Source organism: Saimiri boliviensis, chromosome 6 (genome assembly GCF_048565385.1).
Source record: "Saimiri boliviensis isolate mSaiBol1 chromosome 6, mSaiBol1.pri, whole genome shotgun sequence".
NCBI lineage: Eukaryota > Metazoa > Chordata > Mammalia > Primates > Cebidae > Saimiri > Saimiri boliviensis.
This window is the reverse complement of record NC_133454.1, coordinates 64,528,931-64,545,745: the sequence shown is the minus strand read 5'-3', so window position 1 is coordinate 64,545,745 and position 16,815 is coordinate 64,528,931. Positions and strand designations below refer to the sequence as shown.

The following is a 16,815-nucleotide window of genomic DNA, read 5'->3' as shown; positions in this document are numbered from 1 at the left end:
ACACATTCAGAATGGCAGAAAACAACTGGACTATTTGCTTGGAAATGCTAGTCTTCTGGAGTTACTTTCATCCTTACTCCATTTTATGAAAGGCTTTATGTTTTCTCAAATCTACTCTTTTGTCTTTCAAGGCTGAAAAGTGTGTCCATGTGAGCCTTTTCTGGAAGGAAGGTGTGTTCAGTGGGGTGTGTGGGAACAGTTCAAACAGCATTGTGAGCATGACAGCTTCCAACTCAAGGAGTTGGTTATTAATTGCTCAAAGCTTGAAATGCCAAATATATGTGAGTGGGTGGTTATGATTTCTCATTCTGGGTCTCTCTCTCGTTCTTGTTCATACGTTAAGTTTCAGCAGTTGGATACTCTCCCCAAGAGAGCAGTATAGAAAAAAAAAACAAAACAGCCTTGGCATAGCTGTCCCTCCTTAATGGTTGAGTGCATGTAAGTTATACATAAAAAAGGTAGCATGAAGTAATAATGCGCCCACAGAATCTCAAAACACCAACTGTAAGCTAATTCATTCTTATGCTGTTGTAAGGGAAGGCGTTGGAAAAAATTATCATCTCTGGTATTCAGGTGTGAGATTGGAGAAACTGAAGCATTCAATCATTTCCCCAAGGTTGCTCTGTGAGTCTCTGGTGGAAACTGAGCTTCAGTAATGGCACAATTAGCACTTCATAAGCACCTGGTAGACCTTGACATTGCTGATCCTGGGGCCCTGGAAATGTACAAATATTCTCCAGATAAATAATGTCTCTCTTTCTCTGTGTGTGTGTGTCTCTCTCTCCTCTCTCTGTTTCTCTCTCTCTCTCTCTCTCACACACACACACACACACACACACACAGGTACCTACCTGTGGTTGCATAGAGACAGGAACCTTCACTTTTCCTAGGCTCTGCTTTTCACAGGGTAATCAGGTATGTTATATTGTGATAACACACCTCACAGACACGTTCGTTGGGTTGAAGAAAATCCTGGATTTGTAGATAAATAGAACTATACCATCTCTGTGAGGATTACAGTATACCGGCCCTGAATTCTGGGATATGAATAATCACAGTTATATTCCTTAGAAGTGAAATGAAAAATTGAGGTCTGAATAAGGTTAATTCAATGACCGTGCAGTAATAAAAATAGGCTATAAGGTAAATAGATTTATATTTACAGAAAACCATACAAATATAAAGCATTTGAGAGTAAAAATTAATGAATATTTGGACCAGGTCCTGAGGGAATATGCTAAGAACTGAACCTATTTCCTATAATGAACTGAATTTAGGCAATAATTAGTACCAGCCAGCATTAATTGTGTTCCCAACTGCTCAAGGAGTTTAGGCAATTATAAAATTGTAACAGCTCTACAGGAACATGCGTGAACTTGGGGACTTTTCTAGTTTCATCAGCCAAGGCCCAGGGCCAAGACCTCAGCATAAAACTAGTCTTTGAGACTCTCCTCGGGACTTCCCAAGGAAAAATGGGAAGTAAGTGTCAGACAGGGGTTTAAGAAACAGCTCTCCTGGGACTCACTTTTTAACTTAACAAAATCTTTAAGCCAAAGGACTTAGGCACTAGGCATGGAATTCCAGGTATCAGCCAGCAGGTGAGGGAAGAATTCTGACTTTCAGAAGTCTGCGATGTACACACACCTTTAGTAATAAGATTGATCCACCAGCCATTACAAGTTAGAGCCAAAAAAAAAAAAAAAAATGACACTAGAAATGTCCAACAATAAGGAACTAAAAAAATATTGCATCGACTTATGATTGTATATAAATAATGTTGTAAATAAATATTTATTGACAAGAGAAGCTTAAAAAGTCTTAAGGGGAAAAATCAGATTGCATACATTATTTGCAATATAATCTTGTTTCTGTTAAAATTTTTGATTTATATCCATGTACATGAAGATATGTAGAAGATACGTGCCAAAACATTAATAATGATTACCTCTGAATTGTAGTTATGAATTTTTCCATTTTACTGCCATTTCTAATTTTTTTTTTTTTTTTTTTTTTTTTTTTTGAGATGGAGTTTCGCTCTTGTTACCCAGGCTGGAGTGCAATGGCGCGATCTCGGCTCACCGCAACCTCTGCCTCCTGGGTTCAGGCAATTCTCCTGCCTTAGCCTCCTGAGTAGCTGGGATTATAGGCACGCGCCACCATGCCCAGCTAATTTTTTGTATTTTTAGTAGAGACGGTGTTTCACCATGTTGACCAGGATGGTCTTGATCTCTCGACCTCGTGATCCACCCGCCTCGGCCTCCCAAAGTGCTGGGATTACAGGCTTGAACCACCGCGCCCGGCCCATTTCTAATTTTTTTAAACCAGGAGCTTTTGTTGTTTTCTCTCTTTTTAAATCTTTTTTTCTCAAATATACAACACTATACAGGCTGTTCTGAATGAAAATGGTATTTTAATTTAATATAAACGCCAAAGGCTATCCTCCCTTTTATCTCCTAAAGCAAGGAGAGATTCAGGAGCCGTTTAGTCATTCATCAATCATTCATGTGTCCTATGTTCCAGGTGTAGTGTATGGGAATCTAGGCTAAATAAAGCGACTTTGCATCCTGGGTTCCTCCATAGAGAAGACTGAGGAGATTTCCATGGCACCAGGTTACCAGGAAGAGTTTCCAACGGCAGTGGGCTACTGTCATTCATTTTATTTCATCCACCCTGGACACATGTAGAATATCAAGGTAGTCTTTGAGGTTGGACAGTTCTTGTGATCTCTCAGGTCACTTCATTGGTTTCCGGCTGTTGCTGGCCATGGGACCATCCCCGACACTTTAAAATTAGTTACTGACACAGATTCCTAAAAGCAGAGTCTGACATATAAAAGTTATTTCTGAGAAGCAAAGCTGCTCCATTCTGAAGACCACGTTTAGAGGTTGTGCACCAGCAGACAAGAGTTTATGTAACAGTTTGTCTTTGTTCCTAGAGCCATGTGTGACCTTTCTGCTCCTTCCTGCTGACACCAACCCTGACAGAAAAATACAATCTGCTCAGTCTAATGTCCCTCCTTCTCTCCAGAGCCTTCGTGGAGTGTAATAACAGCAGCTGCATGACTTGTATATAATGTAAATACTTTATTTACTTTTGTATTTAATTTATGCATCTGTCCAATGTTTGCACAGCTGTTTGATGTCTGTATACTCAGAGATTAGCTTTTGTGGGTTTTGTCTATCTTAAACTCGAATCACAGAGACATGGAAGGGTCTCATTATTTGCTCTTCTTTGCTTTTTCTTTTCATGCCTCCAGCATGGTACCATACAGATGAGAACTTAATGAAGAAGCATGCTTCTAAGTAAGATTTAGTCATCTCCTTGAAGATACTTTTCTCCTTTGGAAAAGGAAGAACCAAACCTTCCTGAACTGCTTAGGGAGAACATGATGGTTGACTTTGTTTCTTCCATCAAAGGACATCATTGTAGTACCAAGGTGACATCAAGGAAGTTTTAACTCTCCCAAAAAATTGCACCAGAGGATTTGGGGAGGTGTGATGTGAGAGCTAGCCCAGAAGCAGGGCTAGTAATTATAAAATGGGTTGCCATAGAAAAATGACTTTCTTCCTCAGGCTTACTTGTCCATCAAAGAAGAGTAAGGACTGGGCATGTGAAATGCCAATGGCTTGGCTAATCAATGTGCCGCAGCTTAGCTTGAGTCACTGTACTTGAATGTGGTTTGGTTTTTAATGCTGTGTTCTTGTGGGCCTGGAAAGAGTTACCGCCAATGGCCCCAGGTATGGTAACTAGAGGCAGTGTTGGAAACGTAAATGCAAGGACCCTTTGTCTCGGTCCCTCTTGCAGTAGAGGGGCTGAAAGAGGGTCGAAAGGGATTGCACCTTTCTGATGTTCTTTCTCCTGTGATGCATAGAAATGCATGGATAACATTAAAAATATTTTGAATTTTATTTATTTATTTATTTTTGAGACAGGGTCTTGCTATGTTTCCCAGGCTGGTCTCAAACTCCTGGCCTCGAGTGATCCTCTTGCCTTGGCTTCCATGGTACCCACCTGTAATCCCAGCTATTTGGGAGGCTGAAGCAGAAGAATTGCTTGAACCCAGGGCTTTGAGATGAGTCTGGGCAGCACAGAGAGACCTCCATTTCTAAAAAAAATGTTTTGTTTTGTGTGACCAGCCATCAACACATATTTACAAAAAAAAGAGACATCTCTCTTTCATTATCATAAAGCATAGACTGAATTTTAGACAGATTTTGAATCTCTCTGTGCCTGAATTTCTCTTAAAATTAATAGTGCCTCATATTTGACAAAGCATTAGGTTTTCTTTTAAAAGATGCACAGAAAACTCTAAATTGCCTAAATTATAATTTTCTCAATTGTTTGACCTAACCTATCACTGCTGTAGTATTCTTTAACAAAACATTCTGTAGCCATCAGTAAGAGTTGTTGCTTTTTTTAAAAAAATCCATCAAGAACTACAGAGAAACTTTTTTTTTTCTTTTCCTTTTAGTTGCATTTATTTTAAGGCTGAATTTATTCCCGTGCCATAAGTTTTTGTTTCTTCAGTTTCTTCTGGGATATCTTCTTCTTCTGGGCAACCTCCTCTTCTGGTTTAGGAACAATCTGTTCCTTTTCAGTAAGGATCATCTCAATGTGGCAGGGAGAACTCATGTATGGGTTAATTCGACCATGAGCTCTGTAGGTCCGGCGGCGCATCTTGGGTGCTTTGTTCACTTGGATATGCTCAATGACCAGAGAATCTACATCTAAACCCTTAAGTTCAGCATTACTCTCTGCATTTTTAAGCATGTGCAGCAAAAATTCAGCACTCTTTTTGGGCCACCGACCTTGTGTCCAGCCCCACTGCTTGGCCTGGGCACACCTGCCAACTCCACCATTGTAACGTCGGAATGGTACGCACTGTTTCTGTAAAGTGACATCTTTCAGATACTTCGTGGCTTTTCGTATATGCATACCCTTGATGGCCTGAGCAGTTTCACGTGTATTCTTAAAGTGAACACGAAGATTGGAACCTCTTGATTTGCATGACTTTGTGGGGTTCTCCGGATCAAGTGAATAGCGAACCATTTTCACAGATTACCTCAGGCCGCTTAGGGAAAGCTTTTTTTTTTTTTTTTTTTTTGAGACAGAGTCTCACTCTGTCACCCAGGCTGGAGTGCAGTTGTGCAATCTTGGCTCACTGCAATCTCCACCTCCCAGGTTCAAACAATTCTCTGCCTCAGCCTCCTGAGTAGCCTGGATTACAAACGTGCGCCACCATGCCCAGCTGATTTTTGTATTTTTAGTAGAGATGGGGTTTCACCATGTTGTCTAGGCTGATCTTGAACTCCTGACCTCAGGTGATTCACCTGCCTCGGCCTCCCAAAGTGCTGGGATTACAGGTATGAGCCACTGCACCTGGCCGAGAAATACTTTTTTTTTTTTTTTTTTTTTTTTTAAGACGGGGTTTCGCTCTTGTTACCCAGGCTGGAGTGCAATGGCATGATATCGGCTCACCGCAACCTCCACCTCCTGGGTTCAGGCAATTCTCCTGCCTCAGCCTCCTGAGTAGCTGGGACTACAGGCAAGCACAACCATGCCCAGCTAATTTTTTTTTTTTTGTATTTTTAGTAGAGACGGTGTTTCACCATGTTGACCAGGATGGTCTCGATCTCTTGACCTCGTGATCCACCCGCCTCGGCCTCCCAAAGTGCTGGGATTACAGGTGTGAGCCACTGCTCCTGGCCGAGAAATACTTTTAAAATCAGACCATGACAGGAGAAAGAAGGAGTGAGCTAGTCAGTTTGAGTCTATTATCAGCTCTGCTTGATACTGGCCTTTTATATCACTCTGAGGAGTAATACTGTGTGTTTTCAGCACAAAATACATAAGAGAAAAAATTAAGTAGGGAACAGGAGAATAATATTTGGATAGGGAAGTTTCATTATTTTGTCTGATATATTATGTCCCCTAGCCCTCAGTATATCCAGGGGTCATCTATGCTTAAAGTTAAATACAAGATGACTTCCCAAGCCAAGTACAAGTGATTTAAAAAAATAATAAAATGCCATATAGGATTATCTACTAGAGTTCTCAAGTTGCCCAGAAAACCTCACATCTACTGCATACAGTGTCAGAAACATCGGTAAATCCTTGGCCAACAAGTATTTTGAATATAGCAGAAAAACACAGATGTTTTAGACTGTCTGAGATGCATTAAGTTCTGGAAACTGGAAGCCATAAAAGACAAAATCGTGGGAGGGGAATTGCTGGGAGCACCCTGGGAAAGTAGCCACCCTGGAGTTGAATGACCTCCCTTTGATCTCAAGCTTTCCCAAGTCACTTTCCCAGGCATTTCCTCAACACTGGTTTCAGTTCTTTAGATCTAATAAAAGCCTTTGGGGTTGGGAGCATCACTGAGTAGAGTGCTGATTCAGGCAAAGCTTGGAGGGAGGAGTGGAGCATTCAGTGTGTTTACAGTAAAGTGTGTGTGTGTGTGTGTGTGTGTGTGTGTGTGTGTGTGTGTTTATGAGGAATAGGAACTTTCCACCACTGTCACAGCCACCAATGAAAGATTTACCCTCCTCCAAGTCACCTCAATTAAACATACACTCTAAATAAAGCCGCATGCTTACTGGAGACAGAGCTTCAAAAGTGCCCTAGGTTCCATTCCCCTTCCAAACATTTGGCTGCCCCTTAAGCATCTTATATATGGAAATGTTACAGTTGCCTCTTTATTCATTTATTCTTTCAAGAATGTCCATGTTATATTGCTTGATAAGAAGTGGAATTAATACTTTATACCAATGCTTGTATTTCCGTGCTATTCCTTTGCTTTCTGATCATAGTGCACTCTGACTATAAAATGGATCACACGTTGCTCATAGTGCTTCAGGTATATAGAGCCTCCCACGGTAGGTGATATACTTATGTGACTCTACAGGTTTTGTGACTTTCTTTTTTTTTTTTTTTGAGACGGAGTTTCGCTCTTGTTACCCAGGTTGGAGTGCAATGGCGTGATCTCGGCTCACTGCAACCTCCGCCTCCTGGGTTCAGGCAATTCTCCTGCCTCAGCCTCCTGAGTAGCTGAGATTACAGGCATGTGCCACCATGCTCAGCTAATGTTTTGTATTTTTAGTAGAGACGGGGTTTCACCACATTGACAAGGATGGTCTCGATCTCTTGACCTCGTGATCCACCCGCCTCGGCCTCCCAAACTGCTGGGATTACAGGCTTGAGCCACTGTGCCCGGCCGGTTTTGTGACTTTCAAAATTTTTCTCTGATGGTTTTGGAAGTGCTGCATGATTTAGAAATGCTGATTTTCTTCAGTCTTCAGGTACATTGAAAAAATACATTATTTCTTCCTCATTTTCAAAATATTACACAAAGAAATTTGGAAAGTAATAACAATCACTGTTCACTTGCAAAATTCCTTTCTTCTAAAACATTTTTATAATAATTAAGTCATTCTATCTTTATGATACTCAACTAAAGAGGATGGTGGGCAAGCCCATTTTACAGATGGGAAAACAGATGTTAATTGCCTTGTCCAAGATTACATAGTGAGATAACAAAAAAATGAAAGGGAAACTTGCATCTTCTAAAATTTATCTTCCTTTTCACCATGGTGATTATTTCAGTTAGGAATGAGAAGGTAATGGATATAATTTGGCTTTTTCTGTGCCTTCAACTTCTGCATATTAAAATCGAATTGCAAGGTTAGACTGTGATTTTGTCCTACAGGCATGAAATTCCTCATTTAACGTGTACATTTCTCCGCTGAATCTTGATATTTTCTTAGATTTTCAGTATAGTTTGTCTTGATCTGACTTGCAGTGAACTGTAAATGATATAATTTTTTGTGGAATATATGAAGCTGGCACACTGGGGAGAGGTCAGAGTTGGAAGTATAGGAAATGTAAGTTACATAATCTTACAATTGCAATCATTTCTACTTGTAATAACTATAAAGATAGATCCATAGCAATAAACAACAGCAGATAAGAAGTGTGCATAGAGACTTTGCACCCTGAGAGGACCATTTATTTATTCATTTGCCAATATGGATACAATGGTGAATAAACAAAGTCCAGGCCCTCATGGTGCTTACATTTTAGGAAGTAAGTCCATTAATAAATATTGATTACACAACATAATCATGTAGTGATAAGTGCTATGAAAAAAAAAAGGAGTAAGGGGATGGGGAAGGCAGAACTATCTTACATAGTACTAGGAAGGTTAATTTAAAAGCCAGGAAGGTGAAGTGGTTCTAGCAGGTCTGAGGAGGGAGGTGGGTGTGGCTGAGGCAGAGTGAATGGCAAAAGGCAAACACTGAAACAGTGAGTCAGGGCTGAAGGGACTTGAAAGGCTGGGAAAGGACTTTGGGTTTTATTGCAGTGTGATTAGAAGCATAGGGCCCTGGAGGGTTTTGTACAGGAACAAGGACATTATCTTACCAATGCTTTGCAATAAACTGTCTGGTGGCTGTGCAGAGGATAGACTATGGAGGGGAAAAAGTGGGAGCAAGGTGATCCTTTAATTTGTCACAGTCACCCAGGAAAAAGATCATGGGGATGGCAGACATGGGCGTTCATGGTTAAGAGAGAGGGATGAGTTTGGGTTCAGTATCTTTTAAAGGTAGACCTGGAAGGGTTTTCTGCTAAAATGAACATGGTGATTGAGAGAAAGAGATATTTTTTTGTCCTGCGATGGGGAGGACTCGGAGGAAGCAATTTTGGGTTTTGATTCAATATGGAAAATCAAAAGTTCTGTTTGAGACCCCTTAAGTGGTAGATATCCAAGTGGAGATTCCTGGAGGCAGCAGGATATAGGAGGCTGGAGTCTTGGGGAGAGGCCAGGGTTAAAGGTAGTTGAAAAAAAAAAAAAAAAGCTAAAGTCTTGCTTGAGGACTTAAAGATTTGAAGGCTGCCTAGGGTGGAAGTGTGGAAAGAGAACAGGAGGGGCCCAGGGTCAGAGCCCTGGGGCAGGCAGCAGATAAAATCATGGAGGAGGTGAAGGACCCCATTCAAAAGTAGCATGTCAATAGGTAGAGCTGGTGTTAAGGTTTAAAGACTGAAAAAAAAATTTCATGGGAGAATAATCCAAAGTTCTAAATTATTGTGATAGAGGCTTATGATGCAAAATGTGATAAGGAAAGGAGAGAAGATGGGAAATTTATGATTTCAATGAATGCATCAGGGTTTAGTCATATCTCAGTGAACAGCAGTACTTGTGTTCCTTAAAATGTTGCCCATGGTAGTTTTTTTTGTTGTAAAGAATTCCATGTTTACATAGGCTATTCCATGGGCATCAATATTAGCAAGAAGCATGCTACAGATAGGCAACACATCTATTTTGACAATCCTTTTTAATACGGACACAAGACACAGCTGGCACTTTGGCCAGGAAAAAATAAATAAGCAAGACAATGTCAATTGTTGCTTTGGGGAAATTGTCTGTTAAAATTCGCTATGAAACCTGGCCTACTTTCAGCAACTTTTCTCAATACAGCTGTTGTGCATTCTCAGTTTGGGGATGCAAATAAGCTTCTTCTCTCTCCCTTGTTCAATTCCCAGGCCCTCTTTCAAACTCAAGGTTAGGTACGTGTTGCAGTTGTCTGTGTGGCCGCCCTCCTCACTGGCTCTACTTGTCTGCACCATGACGCTGCTTCAGTGTCTAGAGGGGACTGCAATGCAACAGATCGGAGACGCCGGGAGTGAGCCCAGATGCTACCTCCTGGCAGACAGCAGTGCCAAGACTGAGACAGGAGGCCAGGCTGAGGCCTCCAATGGCTTCGGCAAGAGGGAGAATTTGTTCTTTTTCTTCCCCTCCTACCCCTCACCTTGTACATATTGAATCAAACCATAGGTAAGCAACATATTCAGCTATTTAACATTGGACAGATTGTTTCTTTTTTAAGGACTGTTACAATTTTTGTGATTTATGTATTTAATCATTGAGGGTATTATTAGGACAGAGGTAATTGATTACAAACATCTGAAACATCAAGGTCAGATGGCTGCAGAGTTGCCCAGCAATCACAACTTCCAGTTTATATGCAGGTTTGGCAATAATAACTAGGACATAGGACATTTGGATAATGTGGTCCAAGGGGAGAGACTGCTGGCTCAAAACGAGATTAAGGAGCATCACTAGCACCCTTGAACTTGCTCAAACACCTCTAATATTTAGAAATCACACATGGCATCCCTTTGTTCTTTTCTATGAACTAGATGCAATACATATAAGGAGAGAAAATTATCCAAATGTTTAGAGGCTCTAAAGTAAAATATCTGTGTCATCCAATCCTAGCTCCTTTATATATTATGTACCTCCACCACTTAACCATAAATCATTTAACATCCATTCTGCTACTATGGCTGACTTTCAGGGTGTGGTGGTGAAACCTTGGGATGTGTAGGATTTCTGAAAGAATGTGTATTGTCATTGAGTAGCCAAGAGATTGGGACCTTCGGCAAAACTTGCTTCTCAGAGTGGCTTGGTTTTCTGTCCCATGCTGACTTCCTTTTGCTATCACAGGACGTCTGTGTTTAATGCACAACAAATCCTTAGAACAACAAAAGCTACCTGGTCCATACCAGTCCCTGTCTGGCAGAGATGGCTCTCTGTGGCCTGGAGATGAACCCCAGAGAACTGCTGCAGTTTGGTGAAAGAAGGATTTTAAACTATGGTCTTACTATGCTGAAGCTGAAGGTCTCTAGTTTTCGTTCTTTACCTTGCTGTTTCTCTAGCACTTAGGAGGTATGCACGAAGACCTTTATGAATCTCAAGTGCAACTGACTATTTCCAGCAGAGGGCTGCAATGCATTTACTTCAGGTTGGCTTCCTTCAAAATTTCCCACCCAAGTTTGTGCTTCTATGCAAATTTTCTCATTCCATCCCTTCCCTAGTACTTGTTCTTTAAAGCAACTTTGATTACACTGAAGCTGGAAGAGTGGGATTATTGTGCATGTTCACTCCCTAATTTCTCTCCCGGATATGGTGGAATTCTGCTTCATGTATGCCCTTGAAATTCTGCTAATCGCGGTCAAGGCCACGTTTTATATTCAATGGCTCCCAATGAAATGACTAAATGCTGAGTGGACCCAAATCACTGCAGTGACATTAGATGATGCAGTATTTGGCACCCGTAGGCTTGAGGATAAGAGTGAATTCTGTAGTTTAACCAGCCCAACATTTATTTAGATATTGAACTCAGGACTGAAAAGTACATACTTGAAAGAAAAAAATGAAAATAGAACGCGGTAGAAGGCCAAGATATCTTTCCTGTGTTCCGTGACACAGATAGTCGTTGCAGGTGGAAGTGCTGCACCGCCTTTGGGGGCTGAACAAAAGGAACAGGGGAAGCACCAAGGGCAGTGCCATCCACGGGCAGGGGGTTCCCAGTGAGCTCCTTCCCTTGTCTCCGAAACCTCTTTTCAGTCTAGCCACGCACCTTCAGGTTGGCCACACGCACCTTCAGCTTGGCCACTCTTTCACCCTTTCTTGTCCTTTCGCTCCCCTGCCATGCCGCTTTCAATTTTCTGGTCCGTAACTCTGAAAGCAGCAGCCAACTAAAGGAACTTTTAGGCCCTCGGATTCCAAATAATAACCGGGGCGCGTTGATTCCAGATCCAAATGTGCTAGGGATGGAGAGGCGAAGATCTTCCTGACTCGCGGCAACGCCCCCTCTCCTCCGCGGCGCGGTGACAGTGTTCCGGGGTCAGTGGAGAGGAGCCACTGCATAGTCTCGGAGGATGCCTCTTCCCGGTGCTACTGCTGCTGCGGCGGCAGGTTTTTTATTTTTGCACAGCAGCACAATGCGGGGGCCCAGGCAACAGCCTAAGTCTGGACCCCTCAGGCAGCCGCTCTATCCACTTCGCGCTCCCCGCCCCCCAACGTCCCCCAAGGCCCCCCAACGCCCCCCAAAAGCACCGGGAGCACCCGCTAAGCGTCCCACGCCGCCCCCCTGCAGCGCACGTGTGCTCCCAGGACAACAGCAGGCTGGGCTTCGGCGCGCCCCCGCCCCCTCGGCCGCGCGCGCGCTCCGCCCTCCGCCCGCCCTCCTCGCGCGTGCTCGTGCTCGCGGCCGCGGCGGCGCGCCTCTTCTCCCCGCTGCGGGCGTCGCGGGTGCAAGAGGAGGCGGAGCGGAGGAGGCGGAGGCTGGGCGGGCGGCGGGCTCCGGCGGGAGCACGCGCCGGCCAGCTGGGCGGGGGCTCTGCGGGGGCGGCCCGAAGGCGTCAGGGTGAGGGGCTCTGGAGCCCGTGGACCCGCGTCCCCGGGGGCCGACTCCACCGCGGGAGGGCGAGCGCGGTGCGTGCCGGAGGTGGGGACTTGGAGGCCGCGGCCCGGCGCCCCCGCCCCCGAGCCTGACGGGGCGCGAGGCGGGATGAGGCGCTGGCGTTGGGGGCGCCCGGCCGAGCCCCCGCGGCTGCCCTCGGCGGCCAGGAGCTAGGCTCGGAGGCGCGGGCGGCGCTCGGCGGCGGCGGCGGGCGGAGGGCGTCGGGCCCGGCTCGCGGAGGGCAGACACGGAGCGGCCAGCTGGGCGCAGGGACGCCGCGGCGGCGCGGCGGGGCCGCGGGGCTCGGTAAGGCGGGCGCGCGGAGGGCCGGGGGCGCCGGTGACGTGGGCAGGCCCCGCGGGGAAGGCTGCGGGGGCCCCTCTTTCCTTCTTAGAAAAAATTCTTTTTAGAGTGAGGGCTCCGGATCGCATGCTCCTGGAGGAGCCTCTCGGGTGTCCGCCCGCCCCCGACCCCATCTCCCCGGCCTCCCTGGGCGGACGGCGCTGCGGGCCCACCGCGCCCTGCGCTCCCCGCGGCCTCCGCGAGCCGGGCGTGCGGACGGCGGTCTGGCCTGCCGCAGCGCTCTCTGCCCTGGCCTGAGGTGGTCTGCAGCCGCGACTCCCGGGAGCGGCCGAGTGGGGGCTCCAGGGACACCGGCGCTCCCGGAGGAGTCGCGGAGCGTTTTCCCCCGCTACCCGCGGGCGACAACGCGCGTCCCGCCCCCTGGTGTGCTTGGGGCCCGCGGGGCCAGAGGTCTCTGCTCCCGTGGAGTTTCCCCTCCCTTCTTTCCAGTTGACTGAAGTTACCGCTGTATGTTGGACAACGGTGGTGACTTAGTGCCCCTTTTCCCCTTCGCTTCCTCTGTATCTTGGTTTCCCATTTTGTTGAGTCGATCAAATATTTATGTTAAAGATTTTCTTAAGCAGCGCACAAGAAACGGTAGGGAGAGAAAATCAGACCTGATTGCTTAGCTTTAGTCTACCTTGGATCTTTTATAGCTTCACCTTCTGTTTGTGAAACTTGAAGGGAGGAGGAGACCCAAGCAGAATGCTTGAGATGCAGTTTAATAGTCCTCTTTTAGGAAATAGAATTTGGATAATTATAATTTTGATCTGAATGCAGAGTTACAATCTGCCTTTAAAAATGCTTGGGGCACTGCGTGATACTACATGGCTAGTTGGCAGCTGGGCCGTAACATTGTTGTCACCATCTCTTTTATTTTCTATTCTTTCAGAGTTTTGTTTGGCACAGATTTAGACCTTTTACGTCAGTCTGAATGGGAATACCTTTTCTGATACATTGGTTGCTTTTGTAAACATTGTCTTTATTTGTATTTCTATTGGAAGAAGAAAAAGCAAATGGTGCTGGAGTGCAAGTGGCTCTTAGAGTCTACACAGTATGCTAGTTTGAATCAGTGATTCGATTTGTTGTAGTATTTTTGGGTATTGATGGCTGTGATTCAGTATAGCTTTCCTTATTGGGTACATTGAAGTCTAACTCAGAATCGATATTTGTTCCCGGGACTTGAGTGTGAAGGAAAGAGAAGCTTTAATTACTGTTACAGCATGACCTTAAAGCTTTTCAAGTACTCATGTGTTTTCTTTTTAATAGGGCTGTTTGTGAAGGTGAGGCATTAGGATTTTGTGATTTCCATTTTCAGGAATTTCTGGAGTCTGATTCATTCTTGAAATTGGATATATGGTGATGCTTCATGGAGCAAGTGTCTATAATGGTGTCAGGTTGGAACTGTGTTTAAGCCAGTTATCTTCGTACCCTGGTCCCTATAGCAGTCCGTGGATAAAGCAGCACTTTGGACAGAGACTTGTCTGGACACAGCTAGGGTGAAAGCCCAGTTTACTGTATGATTGTTCACATTGAGGTGGGTGACAGGGTGAAGTAGTGGGGGAGAAAAGACGTAAGTGGGACAGAAAGTAAATGTTAGTTGGAAGAACCTTCTCCAGTTATGTAACTGTTTTGTTTTCTAGGGAGAGACTAAGAACCAGCAAGGCAGGCTCAACTGTCTTTAGAGCCTTTGATGTTGGTTTGAATTCCAGTAGTTATGTTCCTTCTATTTTCATTTCCCAGCCCCCGTATCATTTTCCAGTCACCAAAAGCTTTTCTGAAGTTGGCCTGAGACTCTAATGGCAATACATTCAGCTCTACCTCTCTTTCTCAGGTTGTTTGTTCTGTCTTGACTTATTCAAGGGTTTCCCTTCCCAAGCTGACTTGAGTATATTATCTGCACACTATATGTTGATCATAGACGTATGTAATAAATGTTAAGGACTAGGCATCTGTTTTCTTCATAAGGGTGTGGTAGCAAAAGAAGATTGAAACAAAAAGGAACTTAACATAGCTGAACTTTTAAAGAGTAAGACGAATATTCTTGAGAATTTTTAGGATTTAACCCATGATTGTGAAATCCGATGTCCATGGAAATAGTCAAGAGACAGCAAGGACTTGAAGTCAGGTTGTGATTGCAGTTCTGCCCCATGGTAGCTGTGTGGCAGTGTACCTTCCTTGGACAAGTTATTTACATTTACATGAGCTCGTTTCCATTTTATAAAATAGGGATGAGAAGGGTTGCATTGTCTTTCTTAGAGTTGTGAAGGATCAGATGATAGAAAGGATATGAAAATGCTTTCCAGAACTGTTTTAAAATATATATTGTTGTCATTACATATACACTTAGTTACAAACATATTACCTGGCATATATAGGCCTGGCAAATTCTTTTTTTTTTTTTTTTTTTTTTTTTTTGAGACGGAGTTTCGCTCTTGTTACCCAGGCTGGAGTGCAATGGCTCGATCTCGGCTCACCGCAACCTCTGCCTCCTGGGTTCAGGCAATTCTCCTGCCTCAGCCTCCTGAGTAGCTGGGATTACAGGCACGCGCCACCATGCCCAGCTAATTTTTTGTATTTTTAGTAGAGACGGGGTTTCACCATGTTGACCAGGATGGTCTCGATCTCTCGACCTCGTGATCCACCCGCCTCGGCCTCCCAAAGTGCTGGGATTACAGGCTTGAGCCACAGCGCCCGGCCAAGCCTGGCAAATTCTTTTAAATATTGTAACAGCAATTTAAAAAAAGATGCAAATAAGGGCTAGGCAGGGTGGCTCACATGTCCAATCATATGCTTTGGCAGGCAGAGGTGGGAGGATCCCTGAGGCCAGGAGTTTGAGACCAGCCTGGGCAACATAGAGAGTTTTACAGAAAATCAAATAAAAACAATTAGCTGGGTGTAGTGGCGCACACTTGTAGTACTCGCTACTCGGGAGTTTGATATGGAAGGATCACTTGAGCCCAGGAATTAGGGGTTACAGTGAGCTAGCATTGTGCCACTGCCTTCCAGCCTGGTCAACAGAGTGAGACCATGTTTCAAAACAACAACAACAAAAACAGATAAAGAATGAAAACCTGTTAGATTTCTTCTAGTTCCAAAATTTTGTGGCTTTGTATTATTTAGGAAATCCACCAGTAGTACTTGGAATTTTGAACTTTCTGGAATTTTCAGTTATTTGGAGACGGATCAAGTTTATTGAGACTGTGAGGTACTGCTGCTGCTGCTTTTAAAATTTAATAGAGTCGGGGTCATGCTATGTTGCACAGGCTGGCCTTCAAGTCCTGGGCTGAAGCGATCTTCCCACGTTGCCCTCCTGAGCAGCTGGGACTACTGGCCTGTGCCAAGGCGGGACAAGCCTTTGAACTCCTTTAAAGCATCAGTTCACAGTACCAAAGGAGGTTACAAGTTAACAATTTGTAAGAACTGTTTAGTAAAAAATATTTTATATTTGTCTGCATTATTTAGGGAAGGAACAGACAAACTATAGCCTGCAGGACATATCCAGTACATGGCTGAGAAGGATTTTTATATTTTTAAATGGCTGAAAACAATAAAAAGAAGAATAAAATTTCATGACATGAGAACAATATAAAACGGAAGTGTCAGTGTCCTTCAATAAAGTTTTATAGGAACACAGTCAGTCATTCGTTTTTTTGTTGTCTGTGGCTACTTTGGCAGTGCAGCAGCAGAGTGGAGTACTTTGATAGCACGGCCTGCAAAGCCTCAAGTATTTGTTATCTGGTCCTTTAAAAGACTGCCAACCCCCAGTTTAAGACTTAACATTTTTTTACTTTAATTAGCATATGTGTTATTTCTGTCATAGCCATTATAAGGTTAAGAATCCTGGAAAGGTACTAATTTTTGTTTTGGAGCCAGATAGATTTGGGTTCACATACCAGCTATGATATTTATAAACATTGATCCTGGACAAACTAATTATTGTCATGGAGCCTCAGAGATTTCCTCTGTGACCAGGGAATATCATTAGTATCTACCTTGGAAGGTTGTAGTGAGGATTAAATGAAATGGTACATGTTAAGGCTTAACACAATTTCTGACATACAGTAAGCACTCGGTAAGTGATAGAAGATTAACATTAGAAATTCTACTCTGAAAGTATGCCTATATGTAAAAAGTATATTACAGCATATTTTCTGCATGCTGTAATATATTTTGATTAAGCACTTGCTGATTTCAGATAATTAAAAAGATGGAAAGATACTTTTATTTT

The 16,815-nt window shown here is 43.9% G+C and overlaps 2 protein-coding genes across 5 annotated transcripts in view; one reads left to right on the top strand and one right to left on the bottom strand.

Moving 5' to 3' along the window:
- Positions 1–4,453: 4,453 nt before the first annotated feature.
- LOC120364587 (large ribosomal subunit protein uL22) lies at positions 4,454–5,076 on the bottom strand. Its single transcript, XM_039470494.2, has one exon. It carries the CDS (start codon positions 5,047–5,049, stop codon positions 4,495–4,497), a length of 555 nt encoding a protein of 184 aa, XP_039326428.1. The 5' UTR covers positions 5,050–5,076; the 3' UTR covers positions 4,454–4,494.
- Positions 5,077–12,074: 6,998 nt separating this feature from the next.
- The window catches only part of ARHGAP32 (Rho GTPase activating protein 32), a 298,214-nt gene continuing 293,473 nt past the window's right edge, over positions 12,075–16,815 (top strand). For 2 of the 4 annotated variants that reach the window (XM_039470493.2, XM_074400856.1), the window contains exon 1: positions 12,298–12,548. The gene's annotated coding sequence lies outside the window, so the exon portion shown is untranslated. Of the gene's footprint in view, positions 12,207–12,249; positions 12,275–12,297; positions 12,549–16,815 lie in introns of those variants that run through there. The other 2 variants (XM_074400857.1, XM_074400858.1) reach the window with 2 other exon arrangements.

What these genes read in the sequence shown, in the direction of transcription:
- LOC120364587 (XM_039470494.2), bottom strand. Translation starts at nt 5,049, where the DNA reads ATGGTTCGCTATTCACTTGATCCGGAGAACCCCACAAAGTCATGCAAA.